The sequence below is a fragment of the Mesoplodon densirostris genome, chromosome 4 (genome assembly GCF_025265405.1).
Source record: "Mesoplodon densirostris isolate mMesDen1 chromosome 4, mMesDen1 primary haplotype, whole genome shotgun sequence".
Taxonomy (NCBI): domain Eukaryota; kingdom Metazoa; phylum Chordata; class Mammalia; order Artiodactyla; family Ziphiidae; genus Mesoplodon; species Mesoplodon densirostris.
The window spans coordinates 65933796-65954509 of record NC_082664.1 but is presented as its reverse complement, the minus strand read 5'-3'; the positions used below and the strand labels follow the sequence as shown (position 1 = coordinate 65954509).

The window sequence follows — 20714 nt, the reverse complement described above, 5'->3', positions numbered from 1 at the left end:
GAAAGACCTATGTTAATTACTCAAGGCACCCCAATACTAACTTCATGTAATTGTAACAGTTACTAAATACTGTTCACTCCATCCTATGGGTTAGAAGGAAATAAAGATACTTCTTAGCAAAAACAATATAGACAGAAAGGGTGGGAGGGAGGTCCAAGAGGGAGGGGATATATGCATACATACAGCTGGTTCACTTAGTTGTACAACAGAAACTAACACAATGTTGTAAAGCATCTATAACCCAATTTAAAAAAAGAAAAAAATATATAGACAGAAGTGAGGAAACAGTTTCTAGATTACGCACACCAAGGGTATATCCAAAATAAAAAATAACACTCTGAAACAGAAGTTACCTGTAACTCCAGAACATTTTAATTCTAAAGAGCTTTAATAAATAAAAAGCCCCAGTTTCCAAATATCTATCAAAAAGAGAATGAATAACAAGTCCCATTAGAGCTGGGGAAAAATTTTTTTTAAAAGGAAGGGGAGGGATGAAGGTAGATAACCATTTTTTTTCAAAAAGATAAAGATAAAACACTGCTTCCTCAAATAACCACTCAGAATGTCACTTGAGATGAGTAGGCAGGAGGAATATAACTGTCCATATTTGCCTTGTATACTGGGCAACTAAATGCCAACTTAGCTATTTAGGAATGGCTTGCTAAAACGTTGAAAAAATGAAAGACTTCATCCTTGTCATAGACCGCCACTTCGGTGGAACATTCAGTGCACATGACTGGGTGATAGATTTCTTCCACATTTGTCTCTGCCTGCTCCGCAGCATCTTCTTGGTTAGACCTCATCTTCTTATGGCCTCGCCTTTTCTTCCTGTTCTCTGGGGTTTTGTATCTTAGAATCTCTTCTTTGTTGATAGAACAATTCATTACAAACATTGCTCTATACTGAGTTTTGTATGATTCATGCCTAAGAGGAAAATGAAATGGAGAATTTGGATTTACATTCTATTTTAATAGTTACACATTTAGATAAAATGTGAGAATACCAAAAACTTACTGAAATACCAACCAAAATAAAAACATGAGAACAAAACGGGAAATTAAAGAGTCTTTAAGAGTCATTTTAAGAACAGGAAGAGACTTGTTAACAGATACTAATGAATATATCCTCTTTTCTACTGCTCTATAAGTAACTTTTTTTTTTTTTTTTTTTTTTTTTGCAGTACGCGGGCCTCTCACTGTTGCGGGACTCTCAACCACAGCACCACCAGGAAAGCCCTGTAAGTAACTTTTATCTCAGAAAAAAATTTTTTGATTTGCTCTTCCACCTTAGACAAGAAAAGCTATTGGAAACCTGAGAGGTAATGTTTAAAAAATCTTTGTGCCTTTTTCCTGTTGTGACCTGAGACTCTGCCCTCCTCTCATTACTAGGTAGTGCCATTCTGGTCACTATTTTAGTAAAAGCTACAGTTTTAGAAGCTTAAAGAGCATCTGATTTATAATGTCCACTCTTGGCTTTACTCCAACAGTCTAAAAAATAGTACTCCAACAGTCTAAAGAATAGATAATGCTTTCTTTGTTCTCCTCATACACTTAATATTTTCCTACTTCTTTCTTGACTTAGTAAGTTATTTTCCTTTTCTTCCCCCTTAAACCTCATGCAACAGAAATATCTATCTGGTTAAAAACAGTGAAGTCAAGTTATGCCTTCATTAGTTCTGAATGCTGATCATCTCCTCTTCCACCACCACCACTACCAGGCTGGTGTTTCTCAAGATGAAACCATAAAAATTTCATTTATACTCCACCGTACTGGAATCCTGTCTTAATATGGGACACAATTTTTACCAAGCCCAATTTCTACTGTTAGATCATGAAGAAACTTTGTTTGGGTATAGGAACCCTGTAACATGGTAACATGTTATTTAAAAGAGAAGCAACTTAAGTACAAAGATATTTTATTTTTTCTTTATTTCATATTCTAGGTGTCAATTTATATACAAAAAGCTTAAGAGCTCATATGGAGAGTACAAAAATTAATTGTTGCAGATGCTCAGAAACCTCAAGCTAGCTAATAAGAGTAAATTACATCTGGCTTCCCATTAGTACTAGAACAAATCCACCACTTAACATCATCATTTAATTTCAGTTAACCTGATTCAGAACATCGACTAAGCCAGACATTTATAAGGCTACCAGAAAAAGAGAAAAGAAAAAAAAAAAAAAGAAAAAGAGAGAAGGGCAAAAGTATATTTGGATTAATAGAATATAAGGGAAAAAAACACATGATCATCTCAACTGATGAATAAAGAAAATCTGAAAAATTCAACACTCTTTCGTGATAAAAACACTCAATAAACTTAGAAGGAAACCTCCTCAATATAATAAAGACCACATATGAAAAATTCATAGCTAACATCATACTTAATGATGAAAGACTGAAAACTTTTACTGTAAGACAAGGAACAAGACAAAAACGCCTGCTTTCACCACTTCTATTCAACAAAGTACTGGAAGTTCTAATCAGAGCAATTACATAAGAAAAAGAAATAAAAGGCATCCAATTTGGAAAGGAAGAAGTAAAATTTACTTTGTTCACAGAGGACATGATATAATATGTAGAAAACTCTGAACATTACACAAAAAAACTATGGGGTTTCCCTGGTGGTGCAGTGGTTGAGAGTCTGCCTGCCGATGCAGGGGACACGGGTTTGTGCCCCAGTCCTGGAGGATCCCACATGCCGTGGAGCGGCTGGGCCTGTGAGCCATGACCACTGAGCCTGCGCGGCCGGAGCCTGCGCGTCTGGAGCCTGTGCTCCGCACAGGAGAGGCCACAACAGTGAGAGGCCCGCGTACCGAAAAAAAAAAACAAAAACAAAAAACAACTATTAGAGCTAATAAACGAATGCAGCAAAGTTGCAGAGTACAAAATGAACACATGGAAATCTGTTGTGTTTCTATACACTAGCAATGAACAATCCAAAAAGGAAAGTAGAATAGAGATTACCAGAGGCTGGGGTGAGTAGGGGTGGAGAATAGGGAATTATTGTCTAATGGGTACAGAGTTTCTGTCTGGCGTGACGAAAAAGTTCTGGAAATGGATAATCATGATGGCTGTACAATTGTGACTGTAGTTCATGTCACTGAATTGTACACTTAAAATGGTTAAAATAGGGAACAAGATAAGAGTGCCCATTCTCAGCACTCCTAGTCAACGTATTTCTGGAAATCTTAGCCAAAGCAATCAGGCAAAAAAAAAAAAAAAAAAAAAAAAGAAAGAAAGGAAGGAAGGAAGGGAGGGAGGGAGAAAGGAAGAAAGAAAAGGTGTCCAAATAGAAAAGGAAGAAGTAAAATTGTCTCTGCAGATGACACAATCTTATATATATAAAACTCTAAAGACTCCACCAAAAAAATGTTAAATAAACAAATTCAGTAAAGATTCAGGACACAAAAGCAATAAACAAAAATCTGTTGCATTTTCACTAAGAAACTGAGAAATTAAGAAAACAATCTCATTCACAACAGCATCAAAAATAATAAAATACTTAGGAATAAATTTAACCAAGGAAGTGAAAGATCTGAAAACTATGAAACACTGATGAAAGAAACTGAAGAAAACAAATAAGTGTAAAGATATCCTGTTTTCATAGATTGGAATAATTAATATTGCTACAACGTCCATGGTACCCAAAGCCATTTATAGATTCAATGTCATCCCTATCAAAATTCCAATGGCATTTTTCACAGAAATAGAAAAAAAATCCTAAAATTTGTTATGGAACCACAAAAGACCCCAAATAGCCAAAGCAATCTTGAGAAAGAAGAAAGCTAGAGGAATCACACGTCCTGATTTCTAACTGTTCTACAAAGCTAGTAATCAAAACAGTATGGGATTGGCATAAAAACAGACTCATTGATCAGCAGAACAGAATCAAGAGCCCAGAAATAAACCCATGCATACACCATAAACTAATATTTGACAAGAGTCAAGAATATTCAATGGGGAAAAGACAGTCTCTTCAATAAATGGTATTGGGAAAACTGGATATTCATACGCAAAAAACTGAAACTGGACCCTTAACTTACACCACTGACAAAAATTACTTGAAACAGATTAAAGACTAAAATGTAAGATCTGAAATTATAAAACTCATAGAAGAAAACATAGGGGAAAAGCTCCTTGACATTGGTCTTGGAAATGATGTTTTGGAGCTGACACCTAAAGCACAAGAAACAAAAGCAAAAATAAACACGTGGGACTACATCAAACTAAAAAGCTTCTTCAAAGCAAAGAAACAATCAACAAAATAAAAAGGCAACCTATGGAATGGTAAAAAATATTTGCAAATCATATATCTGATAAGGGGTTAATATCCAAAATATATAAGAAACTCATACAACTCAGTAGCAAAAAACAAACAAAATCCAATTAAAAAATGGGCAAAGGACTTGAATAGACATTTTTCCAAAAAAGATATACAAATGGCCAACAGGCACACGAAAAGGTACTCAATATCACAAATCATCAGGTAACTACATATCCAAACTACAATAAGGTATCACCTCATATCTGTTAGAAAAGGTATTATCAAAGAGACAAGAAATAACAAAAGTGAACCCTTGTGCACTACTGGTGGGAATGTAAATTGGTACAGCCACTATGGAAAACAGTATGGAGGAGCCTCAAAAAGTTAAAAATAGAACTATCATATGATCCAGCAATCCCACTTCTGGGTATGTATACAAAGGAAATGAAATCACTATCTCAAAGAGATATCTGGGCCCCCACCTCAGCCAGGTGATCAAGGTCAACACTAATAGTCATAAATCATGTTGACAGTTTGTGCCCATGACATAATGTGATGAAAATGGCACTTTATTTCTGTGGTCTTCCTCCCAGAAACCTACTGCAGCCTTACTTACAATAGCCAAGACATGGAAACAACCTACATGTCCATCGACAGATGAATGAATAGAGAAAATATGGTATGTATATACAATGGAATATTATTCAGCCATAAAAAAAGAAAAAATCCTGCCACTTGTAAGAACATGGATGAACTTTGAAGGCATTATGCTAAGTAAAAAAAGTCAGACAGAGAAAGACAAATAGTATATGATCTCACTTATATGTGGAATCTAAAAAAAAAACTGAACTCATAGAAACAAAGTAACTGGTGGTTGGTGGGGAAGGGCAGACGGATGAAGGTGGTCAAAAGGTACTTATAATGAATAAGTTCTGCAGGTGTAAGGTACAGCATGATGACTACAGTTAACAATACTGTACTGCATACTTGAAAACTGCTGAGAGAAAATCTTAAAAGTTCTCACAACACACACACAAAAAAAGGTAACTATGTGAGGTGATAGCTGTGTTAACTAACCTTATTGTGGTAAATATTCTGCAATATATTTGAATATCTAATCATTACGCTGTATACCTAAAGCTTATACTATGTTGTATGTCAATTACATCTCAATAAAGCTGGGAAAACAGCTTTATTTAAAATTAAAAATAGGAACTTCCCTGGTGGCGACGTGGTTAAGACTCCATGCTCCCAATTCAGGGGGCCCGGGTTCGATCCCTGCTCAGGGAACTAGGTCCACATGCATGCTGCAACTAAGAGTTCACATGCCGCAACTAAGGAGCCTGAGAGTCACAAGTAAGGAGCCCGCCTCCCGCAACTAAGACCCCACACAACCAAATAAATAAATAAATAAAAATTAATTTTAAATTTTTTAAAAAATTAAAAACTAATTTTAATTAATTTTTTTTAAATTTTAAATGGTCTAGTTGACAATAAATTGAATATTCAAATGAAGTATTCTTTATAGCAAAATTTTTAAGACAGTTAAAATAGTAAATTTTATGCTACATGTATTTTATCACAACAGAAAAAAAAATAAGAGTGTATTTGAGAGATTTTGTCATTCCACAACATATATGCAGTTTTACTGAAGGCTTGTCAGCACTGGCAAGTACTTTATTAGAAAACCTATTTATAACAGACTACGTGTAACAAAAATTATTTGTATAAAGATTAGTCATGCAGCACCAGGGATATATGAGGACAGAATTTTATCATAATTCCTAAGTACCTCAAAAGTCTATTTCTGATTTAAACAAGGACTACCAAGTGGTTTTTTTCGTGTGTGTGTGTGTGTGTGTGTGTGTGTGTGTGTGTGTTGTTACCCTTTATCCGTTACCTTTGGCAATCAAGACACAGTGTGGTCATGCAGGCAGGGCAATTCAAGACAGCATCACTATTTGGAAAAGGCTGTTGTTGTTGACGTGGCCGCTGTATTCCAAAACCATGGTAGCTAGAACAGAAAAAGAAGGTGAAGAGGGGAAACACATTAAAGCCAGATCTTGCTTTCAAATGCCACTCTCCCAATAAAAGAAACCAGTACCCCTTAGAGAAATGGTTGATTCCAGGAAATGGGGCATACAAGATGGACCTGGAACATCCTGTAGGGCCAGAAAGTAAGGAAGTGCTCAGAAAGAAAAAACAAAAAACCCACGATGAGACAGGAATCTTAAAGGGGCACAGGAGCCAACTGAAAGAGTTCCCAATGACTGAAGCCAAAACAATTAGAGCATCAAAATAAAGTAGTATTGAATTATAACCAAAATATAAATAAATACCCATGAGTCCATGCTGACATAAATGACTTAATAAATAAATAAATAGGGGAGAATAGACACATCTCCCATACATAACAATTACAAATAATTTATGAAGATACTCTCCCCTCAAGGAGGAGGAGCATAACTCCAGACTCCTTAAGTCTAGGCTAAACATAGTGACATCCTTCCAAAGAGTATGGTACAGAAAGGGGTGGAAAGAGTAACTTTACAGTAGAGAAACCTGACAAATACTACTTCACTACAGTGAACAAGATCAACATTAACAGTCATAAATCACGCTGATAGTATGTGCCCTTGATACAAAGTGATGAAAACGGCACTTTACCTCTGTGGTCTTCCTCCCCAAAACCTCTAATTCCAGTCTAATCATGAGAAAAACATTAGATAAATTCCAGTGCTTGCTTCAGCAGCACATATACTAAAATTAGAACAATACAGAGGAGATTAGCATGGCCCCCGCGCAAGGATGACACGCAAATTCGCAAAGCATTCCATATTTTTTTTATCTATGATTGTTGAATCATTCCATGAAAAGGCACTCTGCCACAAGATCGGCTGGATTGTGCATTTAACAGATGTGGGAGTGGGGGAGTTGCTTGTTCATCCCTTCAGTTTGCACTTGGAACTCCTTTGATACCTCAGAGTAGGGATGGAGCTGGCCAGCCTGTGAAGACCTCCTTTGGGGGGCACGGGGAGAATTTTTTCCCCCACTTTTATGAAGGGTTTTTTTTTTTTGATGAAGATATGTTGTTTTGTATACTATGCTTTCAAAGTGTTAACTGTCATTATCTAGTGTTATCTTGTTGTTTGTACAGAACTACACTGGCCTAGCACAGGCAGATGTAGATTTTGTTATACTTGTCATAGCTGTTTTAATAAACTTCAGTTCTGCTGCTGAAAAAAAAAAATTCCAATAGAGGAGCCTCCCACAATATACCTGACCAGTGCTCCTCAAAACTGTTAAGGTCATCAAAACCAAGGAAAGTCTGAGAAACTGTCACAGCCAAGAAAAGCCTAAGGAGACATAACAACTAAATGTAACATGGTATCCTGGAAGGGCTCTTGAAACAGAAATGGGTATTAGGTAAAAACTAAGGAAATCTGGGGGAATTCCCTGGAGGTCCAGTGGTTAGGACTCCACACTTGAATTGCCGAGGGCGCAGGTTCAATCCCTGGTCAGGGAACTAAGATCCCGCAAGCCACGTGGCTGAGAAATAAATAAATAAAGGGGGTCATTTGAAGCCCACTGGGCTTCACTGGGATGGTGCAGGATCAATAATGTGACAGAGATGACTGTGCTTTAAATACAATTGCTACCCAAAGGTAAAACAGGATATTTTAAAAAAAGAGAAAAAAAACCTAAGGAAATCTGAATCAAGTATGAACTTCAGTTAACAATAATGCATCATTAACTGTGACGAATATACCATATTAGCACACGGCGTTAACAACAGGGGAGACTCATGCGTTGCTGTTGTTGCGGGGGGTGTGGGGAGTACCATAGCAATTCTCTGCATCATCGGCTCAATTTTTCTGTGCACCTAAAACTATTCTGGCACAGCCGCGGAACTGCCGCCAGATCCACTGTCGGTCCACACCGCCTGTCGCGCCGCCTGCCCGCCTGGCGTCCACTGCCACTGCCACCGCCATGGGAGTGCAGGCGGAGACCATCTCCCCCAGAGAGGGGCGCACCTTCCCAAAGCGCGGCCAGACCTGCGTGGTGCGCTACACGGGGATGCCTGAAGATGGAAAGAAGCTGGACTCCTCCTGGGACAGAAACAAGCCCTTTAAGTTTGTGCTGGGCAAGCAGGAAGTGATCCGAGGCTGGGAAGAAGGGGTTGCCCAGATGAGCGTGGGTCAGAGAGCCAAGCTATCTCCCCAGACTATGCCTACGGTGCCACTGGGCACCCAGGCATCATCCCACCTAATGCCACTCTCATCTTTGACATGGAGCTTCTAAAACTGGAATGTCAGGAATGGCCTCCTCCCTGAGCTCCCCATTCTTGGATGTGCCATGGAAGGATCTGGTGCCTCCAGATGAGCACAGCGAATCCGTATGGAGCTTTCCCTGATGTTCCACTACACTCTGTATAAATATCTTCCCTGACTGAATGTGTTGTCACCGGCTTTGCTCTTCCCCTTTCTCCTTGTATGTGTTGACCTGAACTATATGCCATAAACCTCAAGTTACCCATTTTAGTTTGTTTTCATTTGGGGGTGAATGCTGGGTTTCAGTCCTTTGGATCTAGGTTTCCAGCTACATATTATTCAAGTATTAACAGCACAAGTCATGGGTTAACTTTAGAATAGGAATTGTTGGGAGGGGGCAAGAATCTATATTTTATTTTATTTTTTTTGGATGAAAGTTTTATCTATTATATATTAAACATTCTTGCTGTTGCAACTGCAAAGCCATAGCAGATTTGAGGTGATTTTGAGGGCCGAATTATTCTCCAAGTTAAGCGACGTCCTCGGGCTGAATTAAAAGCCCTACCCAAAACTAAAGTGGGAAGGGGAAAGCCTTTGCCTCCATTGTCCCACCTCCACCCTCCCCTTAACCCTCCCTTTTGAAAACAGATCGTTTTCACTGAGATGTTGGACACTATAGGTGTCTATCCCTGGGCCAGCCAGGGACCTCTGAAGCCTTATTCATGGCCTGGATTTTTTTTTTTTCCCATCCTCTGGTTTTTCTAATGGATATTTAGGACTTTTGTAATCTCATAACTATCGAAGCTCCACTTCCTAAATTTTAAGAATTTCAATTGAAAGTTAAATTGAAGGTGCTGTTTGTAGATACTTAACACCCATGAAAGCCCAGCCATCATGACAAATCCCTGAGTGTTGTCTTAAGAAAATGAAGCTGGTCATCATAGCTTCAGCATCTCCTGTTTTTTGATGCTCAGCTCCCTGTGCTGATCTCAGAGTTTGCTGGCTTCTCCTTCACCCCCTCTCACCACTTTGCTGTCCTGTGTAGTGATCTGGTGAGAGAAATTGCTGCCTACTCCCGCACCCCTACCGCTACCCCCAGCACTACATATGAGTTTCAAGTTTTATTACTGCAATGAAAGTGCCTTATGCTGGCTTTTCTCAAAAAAAAAAAAAAACTATTCTAAAAAATAGTCTACTAATTAAAAAAAAAAACCCACAATAAAGCTACATTTAAAAAGCAAGGATTGTGGACTCCCCTGGTGGTGCAGTGGTTAAGAATCCGCCTGCCAAAGCAGGGGACACGTGTTCGAGCACTGGCCGGGCAAGATCCCACATGCCACGGAGCAACTAAGCCCATGAGCCACAACTACTGAGCCTGTGCTCTACAGCCCGCGAGCCATCACTACTGAACCCACATGCCACAACTACTGAAGCCGGTGCCTAGAGCCCGTGCTCCACAATAAGAGAAGCCACCACAATGAGAAGCCCCTGCACACCAGAAAGACCCAATGCAGCCAAAAAAACAAAAAAACCCCACAACATTGTAAATCAACTATATTTCAATAAAAGTTATTAAAAAAAAAAAAAAAGCAAGGGTTGTAAGCTCTAAGTGCCTAAGGATTTTGGTGTGTTTTGTTCCCTGTTGTATTTCAAGAGTCTAGAACAGTGTCTGGCATATAGTATATTCTCAACGGATATTTGCTGATTGAAAGAATAAAGCATGAATCTGCTTATGAAGACACTAAAGTATAAAAGTATATATTCTTTTTTTTTTTTTTTTTTTGCGGTACGCGGGCCTCTCCCATTGCAGAGCACAGGCTCTGGACGCGCAGGCTCAGCGGCCATGGCCCACGGGCCCAGCCGCTTCACGGCATGTGGGATCTTCCCAGACCGGGGCACGAACCCATCTCCCCTGCATCGGCAGGCGGACTCTCAACCACTGTGCCACCAGGGAAGCCCCAAAAGTATATATTCTTAAAAGGGGCTTATGGAAAACACCTAAAAATTGAACAGCAAAATGCAAATCATTTGGCATTACTTCCTAAACTCTTTAAATATTTGTGGGGAAAAATATTGAGACCATGTGGTATATATTTCATAATTGTGGTTAAATACCTCCAATGCTTAGCAAATTTCAAAACCCAAATCCCAAGAAAATAACTTAATCATTCATTCAATAGGTGCTAAGTGCCCATATAGCAGTGTGCAAGATGCTTGGCATACAGCATTGAACAAGACAGGTATGATCACTGTCCTTGTGGTGCTTAAAATGTAGTGAATTCATTATTTGAAGCTGGTTTCTGTGGTCTTAAAAGGCAACTACTGCTTGACACAGGAACGTGAATAAGTCAATAAGATGTTATTTCTTCTCAAGATTATATAAGAATGAAAATACATTCCATCTTACTTCCATGACAAATTCTATTACCAGAATAAGGAGCTAGACCATAAGCTCCTTAATTATTTCAATTGCACTCAGAGCACTTAAAACATTCATTTCACACTGTGAGTGTGAAAAATATTCATCACATAAATGCAAGGGGCAGTTGGAGGAAGTGGTGCACGGGTGAAACTAGGAGAGGAAAAAAGGACAAAGTGGGAGGGTGGAAGCTAAAGGGTGGTGCACAATGACCCACATAACATCACAAGCCCTCTGGGCTTGACAAGTACAGATTCCTGGGCCCCACCTCCTAGAGTAGGACTCAAGGGTTTGCATTTCATTCTCACCAGGTGATTCTGAAGCACAGCTAGGTTAGGGAAAAATAGTGGCAAGTTGCCCAGCTTTCACTTTTATGATAAATCAGCCTTTATCAAATCAAATTTGAAAATGAGTATGGAGTTTCCTCTTAGGATGATGAAAATGGTTTGAAATAAATATAGGTAGTGGTTGCACAACATTGTGAATACACGAAATACCACTAAATTGTTTTCTTTAAAATGGTTAATATTATGTCATGTGAATTTTACCTCAACTTTAAAAAATCAAACTTGTATACCGTATGCTAGCGCATATGGAATCTAAAAAAAAAAGGGGACTTCCCTGGTGGCACAGTGGTTAAGAATCTGCCTGCCAATGCACGGGACATGGGTTCGAGCCCTGGTCCGGGAAGATCCCACATGCCGCAGAGCAGCTAAGCCCATGCACCACAACTACTGAGCCTGCGCTCTAGAGCCCGCAAGCCACAATTACTGAGCCCACATGCCACAACTACTGAAGCCCATGCACCTAGAGCCCGTGCTCAAGCAACAAGAGAAGCCACTGCAATGAGAAGCCTGCGCACCACAACAAAGAGTAGCCCCTGCTCGCCGCAACTAGAGGAAGCCTGCATGCAGCAACGAAGAACCAACGCAGCCATAAATAAATTATTTTTTTTAAAAAAAGGTACTGATGAACCTAGTGGCAGGGCAGGAATAAAGACGTAGACATAGAGAATGAACTTGAGGACATGGCGGGAGGAAGCTGGGGCAAAGTGAGAGTATCACTGACATATATGCACTACCAAATGTAAAATAGCTAGTGGGAAGCTGCTGCATAGCACAGGGAGATCAGCTCGGTGCTTTGTGTCCACCTATAGGGGTGGGATAGGGAGGGTGGGAGGGAGATGTAAGAGGGAGGGGATATGGGGACATGTGTATACATATAGCTGATTCACTTTGTTATATAGCAGAACCTAACACAACATTGTAAAGCAATTATACTCTACTAAAGATCTATAAAAAATTTTTTTAATTAAAAAACAATCAAATTTGTAAATAGTTAAAAACAACAATTCAAGCATTCAAGTAGAAAACATAACATCCACTGTTTATCCACATAAACTCTTTTTTTTGGGCAGTACCACGGCATGCAGGACCTTAGTTCCCCAACCAGGAATTGAACCCGTGCCACCTGCAATGGAAGCACGGAGTCCTAACCACTGGACCGTCAGGGAATTCCCCATATAAACTCTTAATCTCCAAGTAATTTTAAATTGTTTATTTGAAAAAAGTCAGTTTTGTTTCTTAAAGGGAGAGACTGACTAGCTATAGCAGTCTGAATGCAACAACAGTTTTTAAAAAACCAATGGCCTAAAGAATGTATGTATGTGTATAACTGAGTCACTATGCTGTACAGCAGAAATTAGCACAACACTGTAAATCACCTAAATTTCAATTATAAGTAAATAAATATTATTATTATTATTTTTTTTTTTTTTCTTTTTGCGGTATGCGGGCCTCTCACTGTTGTGGCCTCTCCCGTTGCGGAGCACAGGCTCCGGATGCGCAGGCCCAGCGGCCATGGCTCACGGGCCCAGCCGCTCCGCGGCATATGGGATCCTCCCAGACCGGGGCACGAACCCGTATCCCCTGCATCGGCAGGCGGACTCTTAACCACTGCGCCACCAGGGAGGCCCAATAAATATTTTTTTAAATAAATAAAAAAACCAATGGTCTGACTGAAATTTGCTTTTCATTTTTAAAATAAACTATTCAGCAGTTTTTTTGCAAACTTTATGCATGTCTGTATAAACATATACACATACACTCAAGATGTGAATACAGCGAAAATCATCTTTTAATCATTTTTCCTAAAGATTCAAATTTTAAATTTAAGTTCTTACCCTCTTCTCTGTGCATCAACCCAGGCCTGATCTCTGTCATCTTTTTCAGGATCATATAGTAATTCATCGTTTGTTGGAATTCTGTGTTGTTTCTTCTTCTTTTTCTTGGACACCTGTGCTAGTTTTGAAAATGTTAATGATATGGCTAAGTATCATGTCTAAAATCCACACCTCTTTTATACAAAATGAAGAAACCTGTTTCCTAAGGTACATATTTTTTCTAGTTATATTTTTCTAAAAAATATTTTAAACTATTCCTCCAAATAAAGTTCAGAACTGAGTTCAAATAATGAGACATCAGAGTCTCAAAAAGGCCACTCAAAGTAAGTCAAGAATAGAAACTTTTTTTTTTTGGCCATGCTGCATGGCTTGTGGGATCTTAGTTCCCTGACCAGGGATCAAACCTGGGCCCTGGCAGTGGAAGTGCAGAGTGCCAACCACTGGACCACCAGGGGAGTACCTAGAAACTATTTTTGATGTCTTAAATTCTCCATAAGTTCTCATACATAAAATGCTATTGAAATCAGAAAAATGAATGAAAAAAAAAACTATGGTCATCCACATACACTAGACCTACTTGGGCAGGTCAATGTTAATGTAACATCATATAAAAATATAAAATTGTTTACCATATAAATTTCTTATTTGTGTATTCCATCATAATTACTGATATAATTAAGTTAGTTTTAGCTCTTGTCATTGTGTTCAACTTTGCTCAAATTTATACAAAATCAATTCCAAAGAACAGAGAGGTTGATTTAAAAAAAAGCAACAAGTTAGGGAAAATTCTGCAAGAGAGTAAAATCTAGAAACTATCTTCAGTTGTGAAAGCAAATGTTGCTGTGCTAAACAACCTGAAGGAAGAGGGGGCCAAGAGCCCTGAGGAAAGAGGTACTGAGTCAGGACACACTCTTCCTCTCCCCCGACATGCCTCTGCAGCACCACCCTCAGTCCCTGTCCTCAGGTGCGTTCCCATCTGTTCTTATGCGCAATCCTGCTTTTGTTTTCACATCAACTACCTGCAGTTTCTTAAAAGATGAAATTTAAAGGGAAAACTTAATATCAAATAATTGCTAGGTAAACCTTCCTTCATAAAATATAACTGCTAAACCTGGTAAACATGTTACTTACCTGCTTTGTCTTCATCCTCAGAATCAGAATCAAAATATATATCGTCATAGTACTTTGTCGGAGCTGTTCCAACTTTCCCATTTCCTGAGGAAGACCCTAGTCAAACCATAAGGGAAGTTTAAAAACGGAACCATACTGGATTGGCAAGGAAAAAAACTCCATATATTCTTCCATCACTTCAAAGTGATATCAACTCACTCCCAATTTCATTTGGATGGACAAATACTTTCACGTCAATGACTTACTGGATTTCTGTGCCCTATGCAATTACAGAGAACTTCCCCTCCTTGAATAACTGTTCCAAATCATGAGAAAATTATTCTCTCTCCCTTTCCACAAAGAGACTGAAAGCATATATAAATAATGATAAAAGCACATCTAATTAAATAAAATAGCCATATTTTCACATTGCTGGCATATATATCTCTACCTTTCATCCATGCAGTATACTGTGGAGAACAGGGAATAAACATCTTGTTTTAAGGAACTTTCGAAGAAAGAGGATAAGAGCTCTACAAAGAGTCAGGCAGAATGAGTCAAGGACACATTCCTCCTCTCCTCAGCTGTGCCTAGTGCCATGACATCACCTATACTTATGCCATCATATGCCTGCATCCCTAATTCTTCCTCTTAATTAGTATCTGCTTTTGCTTTTATCATTATTACATATGCTTTCAATTCTTAACAGTTAATATATAGCATAACAACATGGAAACCAATTTCCATGTTTTCTGAGGAGTCCTAACTTCACAAACAAGTTTTCGAGTCAGATATATTTTACATAGAAACCAAGTATCAAAATGAAGTATGTTTCATTACTTACTAAAATGAGACAGGAATTTGTGGTGACACATCATTCAATCAATGCTATATAACCTTGTATATATATATCAATGCTATATAACCTTAAATATACTTCTATAAGCTAGTGTGTCTTTTTTTCTTTTATCCTGAGGTAAAAATCACAAAAGGAAATCATACAAGTAAACAATGCTAAACAGTCTCTTTCCAGCAACACAGGAAACTTCTTCACTAGCAATGAAAGAAAACTACGCTCAGGTTGCCAAGCACATTTATCCATTCATTCAATAAGTATTTATTGAGCACCTACTGAAAGTGCTGGGGGCATAACAGAGCACAAATAAGGGTCCCTGCCATTATGGAACTTAGAAAAATATCTATATGAAAATCTAACTAAAAGTTTACCTGTTTCTAGAGGGGATAACTTGTCCTCCATTGTTTTTATGGTGGAATTTAATTCAGCTTCCATTTCTTTTTCAAATTCATCTTCACTAGAGGATTCACATTCTCCAGTAAGACATTCTCTGATAAGTTTTCGTTTTTGCTCGGGAGTTCCATGTAAAAGCACATCCACCTCATCTTCAGAACTAGAACACATTTAAATCATAAAGAATATAAATATTAAAGAATTAAGATAACTTCAAATGCCTATCATCTCACTGCCCAACAAATTTAAGTCTTACAAGGTTGCATTTGATTCAGCTATTACATACAGCTCTTCTCACTTGATAGTTCAACCATTTCTGCATATTTCCAAATATATTTTTTAATGTTTGCATAACATTTCCTCTAGCAGATGCTGTACAGTTATTCCTCTTCGCTATTAAACACTACAATGAATATCTCTGTATATATAATTGTTTCTGTTGATTTCATTAGGTTAAATGTCTAAAATTAGATGCAAACATCTTTCTGACTTCTAGAATTATCACATTACTTTCCAAGAGTACTGCACCAATTCATAATTCCATCAGCAATGAAAAATTTACCTCACAGAACTGGGAGTTTGTTTTAAACTCTGGATACTTAAAATAAAACTTAATATATGTAACAAATAGATAGCTAATACATCCACACAAAATGTAACAGACAGTAAGTAAATATTACAGTTTAAAAGGCATAGTGCTACAGAGAACTAAAAAGAGAGAGAGGGCTAAATTCTATTCCAAATTCTCCTGAGCAATTTCTGCCAATTTCCTTGGCCTTTTGTGCCTGGGTTTCCCCATCAATAGCAGTATGACAGAATTGAACGAGATATCAGAAGGAATGAAATGTTATCAAGATGAAATGCCTAAGACTTTTCTACTATAATCAATAGTACACACATAATGTTCAATTATTCATGATCTGATGAACGGTTACAGACTATTCCTGGGTTTTGCTTCTCTATTTTTCTCTTCTACAACAATGTTTGTGAGCCTCAAGCAGAAGGTAAATGAGAAAAATACAATTCACACCAATCAATTTTGCTAATTATCGATAGAGGACTTATCCAGATTCTACTTCCAAAATTCCCCATCTGACATTCCTCATCCTGACCAGCATGCTCCCTTTCTCCATTACCACTATATTCGCTCAGGTGCTCTTAACTCTGCCTGTACCACCGTGGCCTAAGGATCTCCAGGTCTCAAAACTCTTCTGCTTCATTCCACCCTTAACTCTGCTGCCAGAATGTTATTCCTAAAGAACTCTCATCACATCACTACCCAAATCCAAAAGAAAATCATCCATGACTAAAACTCTAAGTACAGCATTCAAAAGAACCTTCCACAATCTGGTTTCAACCTATCTTTTCAGCCTTACCTCTCACTATTACCCTTGAACTACCCCAGTACTCTTCAACTGGGGGGCAATTTTGCCCCCCAGGGAACATTTGGCATAGCTAGAGATATTTTTGATTATCACAACTGGGAGGTGGGAGGAGGGGTACTGGCATCTAGTGGCATATTTACTGCCTGCTGTAAAAGAGGTGGATTCTCCAAGCTCAAGTGGTCCTCAGCCATGGTACCAACCCAATGAATGTGTAGCACCCATCTGGGCCTCTCCATGTAACCCCTACAGGAGTTGGGAAGAGCAACCAACACAAACATGATGCTTATGCTGTATGCTCTGCTGTCAGGTCTCCAACTCGGAAGACTCATGTGTTCTGCCAGCTTCCATACAACAGTACTACGCTATAAAAGATTCGCTTCTAGGTATGGTAAAATCAAATCCTGAGAGCCACCTCTTAAATACCTAACACAATCTCCCTTTTTAAAATGAGCATTCGATTCAGAGCCTTGAGCGGGCAATACTGCCTAATTAACACTGTTTTGTTTTCAAAGTATTTATTTTTACCGTTACCTTACCAGTGGCAACTGTCACAGGAATATAAAGCCTCTTTAAAGACATTTAACTACATGGGAATTCCCTGGTGGTCCAGTAGTTAGGACTCCGTGCTTCCACTGCTGGGGGCCCAGGTTCGATCCCTGGTCGGGGAACTAAGATCCTGCAAACCGCGAGGCCAAAAAAAAGACATTTAACTACAAAAATGTAAATTAACTTAAAGAAAAAGATTAAATAAATAATAAGAGGGGTGAATACGGGGATAGTAATGGCAGAATGGCTCAAGTTCAGGAAACACTGAATCCAATCAAACTGAATTACTATTTGAGGCCTACTTTCACAAACTGGACCCATTAATTGAAATTCTTCATAAGGGAATCTTGGAATCCATCCTCACTCGCCACAACAGAAACCTTGAGAGCAGTGTGATCTCCCATGCCTATAATCCCTCCTCAGGATAATATAAGGAAACACTGTGACTGAAAGGACAGTTCCACTGAAAGCTTAGTTGTACAGAATGTTTTAAAGTTTATGAACAGGATCTGCTGACAGCTTAAAAAATGGCTAAATTTTCCTGTAAATCTCTTGTCAACATAACTGCAATTTTCCTCCAGATAGGATTAATCCCTCCCTTCTGGAAATTCCCATAGAACTTCATCTGTGACTATCCCAGGTCATCTTCTTCTACAGTGGTCTTCTGAGATACACGTTTACTTCCGAAACATATATCTTCCGAGATATATATATCTTATGTCCCCTACTTTACCGTTAAACCTGTCAAAAGACAAAAATCTTATGACTGACCTTTGTAGCCCATAGCAAGCATACAATAGGTGCGCAAAAGAAAAAAAAAGTTTAATACCCCCTTATTTCTGTTTATTGCAGTTTAGTCTTCTTGATGGTCACTTCACAGTAAGTCCCGTGTGCCTCACAACATACTCGTGATATACTTATTATACTTCCTTTTTATAGATGAGAAACCGACGATAAAGGACTTGCCTTCGGTCACAGTGCTAGTAGCTGCAGAAGCAGGATTCGATTTCACGGCTTTTGAATTTTACGCCTAATTCCAGAATGTGCCCCTTCCCCGCGCCAGTGTCGGTCCCGCCTCCCCCGTGGCTACGCGACCTCACCAGACCCCCCTCGGTGTCCCACAGACGACAGCGGGGCGCGACAGGGGCCCGAACCGCTGGACAGAGGATCCGCACGGGTCCGGCAAGCGCAGCGAGAGGGGGAGGCCTCGGCCTGAAGCCTCGGGGACCGGAGCGGGGTAGGGGCCTACCTGCTCAAAGCCGGCTCCTCGTCACTAGGCTCTTCAACTGCGTAGGGGTCATAGTCATCTTGGAGGCGGTTCATGGCGGCCTGCCCCCTCCGATACCGTCCACAGGCGTCGGCAGTGTACCTCCTTTCTCCGCAAGTCCCTTTCCTAAAGCGCTCCAGCACCACTTCCGCCCGCACGTCCGCGCCCTCACTGCGCGCCTGCGCAGATCTTCCTAGCGAGGGGCTGGAGGAGGAAGCGGGGGCGGGGCCGCGAGAAGGGGCGGGGAGGAGGTGGCGGAGGGGGAGATGGCGGGGAGGAGGAGGGGGAGGTGGCGGGGGGCGGGGGAGGTGGCGGGGGAGGTGGCGTGGAGATCAGTAAGTTTTGTATATATATGTATGCGTGTATATATATATATATATATATATTGTTTTCGCCATGCCCTTTGGCTTGTGGAATCTTAGTTCCCTGACCAGGGATCGAACCCAGGCCCATAGCAGTGAAAGCGCAGAGTCCTAACCACTGGACCGCCAGAGAACTCCCTTCCCTGATTTTCAACTATTGTTCCACCAAACTCTTTTTCGAGGTACAATACTCTCCCATGAGTCACAGTGATGTGAAGGAGACACCTGTTGGGGAACCCATTTTTCCTTTTCTGAGAATTGTGGCCCTCCTCAAGGATGTGCCTTTATATCCATATTCATTCTGATCCACAAAAGTTGAGTCATTACTTATTTACTCCCATAAACTTAAAATTAAGAATTAGAAATTCTGGGACTTCCCTGGTGGTGCAGAGGTTAAGAATCCGCCTGCCAATGCAGGGGACACAGGTTCGAGCCCTGGTCCGGGAGGATCCCACATGCCGCGGAGAACTTAGCCTGTGGACCACAGCTATTTAGCCTGAACTCTAGAGTCTGCGAGCTACAACTACTGAGCCTACATGTCACAAATACTGAAGCCCCCACGCGCTTAGAGCCCGTGCTCAGCAAAAAGATAAGTCACCACAATGAGAAGCCCGCGCACTGCAATGAAGAGTAGCACCCGCTCGCTGCAACTAGAGAAAGCCCGTGCAGCAACAAAGACCCAATGCAGCCAAAAATATAAACAAATAAATAAATGAATTTATTTTTTAAAAAAAGAATTAGAGATTCTAAGGAGTTGGCTGTAATCCTACAACTGGTAACAGAACAAGTAAACTCAGGGGCTGAGCCTGCCATTTTTGGTGGCTGTTTGGGGGTTACATATGCTAATGATGAGCAAGCAAAGAAAAGCACGAGTATGTAGCAAACTGAAACAGAGAGGCTTTCCCTGAGCCCCTTGTCAAAAACTGTAAGCCCTCAACCCCACCCTCTTCTCTCCATCCCATCTTCTCTAACCCTAAATCCACTTTTCCCCCTTCAACTTCATGTTACTTATTTGTTTGCTTACTTCTGTCTCCCTCTTCCATTTCTCTATTGCTGCACAAAAACATCACCCCAAAACTTAAGAGCTTTAAAACAAAAACACTCATCTATTTTTATCCAAATCTGCAATTTTGAAAGGCATTACCCTGATCCCCAATGTCTAGGGTCTCGGTTTGGGACTAAAACCTGAGCATGTCTCTTTTCCATGCATCATTCTCCACAAAGCCTTGGGCTTCTGTTGAAGGAGATGATTGGTGGGCTGTGACCACTGGTTGATCTTTGAGCTGGACTCAGGCAATCAAGTTTCCTCACCTGCTCCCCTATCCTTGCAATGTACACTCTGCCTCCTGTTCCCCTCCTGTTCCTCCCCTGTTCAGACAGTGGGAGCTGTCCGAATGATGAAGCCTTGAGGGAGTAGGGTGTTGTTGAGACCATCTGGACAGTATACCTGACAACCCAGTTAAGGCTTCTGTATAAACTTTTAAGAATTGGCTGGGGGACTTCCCTGGTGGCACAGTGCATAAGACTCTGTGCTCCCAATGCAGGGGGCCCAGGTTTGATCCGTGGTCAGGGAACTTGATCCCACATGCATGCCGCAACTAAGGAGCCAGTGAGCCGCAACTAAGGAGCCCACCTACCGCAACTAAGACCCAGCACAAC

The 20714-nt window shown here is 40.0% G+C and overlaps 1 protein-coding gene, 1 non-coding gene and 1 pseudogene across 3 annotated transcripts; 2 read left to right on the top strand and 1 right to left on the bottom strand.

Annotated features, from left to right (window-relative positions):
- Positions 1 to 369: 369 nt before the first annotated feature.
- On the bottom strand, positions 370 to 18878 carry EAPP (E2F associated phosphoprotein). 2 transcript variants are annotated; one of them, XM_060098171.1, is made up of 6 exons: positions 18676 to 18878; positions 15474 to 15655; positions 14268 to 14363; positions 13137 to 13254; positions 6165 to 6278; positions 370 to 924 (listed from the first exon to the last, which is right to left on the bottom strand). In XM_060098171.1, the coding sequence occupies exons 1-6, from the start codon at positions 18747 to 18749 to the stop codon at positions 648 to 650; spliced, it is 861 nt and encodes a 286-aa protein (XP_059954154.1). In that variant the 5' UTR covers positions 18750 to 18878; the 3' UTR covers positions 370 to 647. The 2 variants fall into 2 exon arrangements, with proteins under 2 accessions (XP_059954154.1, XP_059954155.1); XM_060098172.1 differs by lacking the exons at positions 370 to 924; positions 13137 to 13254 and having other exon boundaries at positions 6208 to 6278; positions 18676 to 18874.
- LOC132490143 (U6 spliceosomal RNA) lies at positions 7001 to 7107 on the top strand. The gene has a single exon (XR_009532502.1). It is a non-coding gene; the product is annotated as a U6 spliceosomal RNA (small nuclear RNA).
- LOC132489265 (peptidyl-prolyl cis-trans isomerase FKBP1A-like) lies at positions 8240 to 8688 on the top strand (annotated as a pseudogene).
- Positions 18879 to 20714: the final 1836 nt, after the last annotated feature.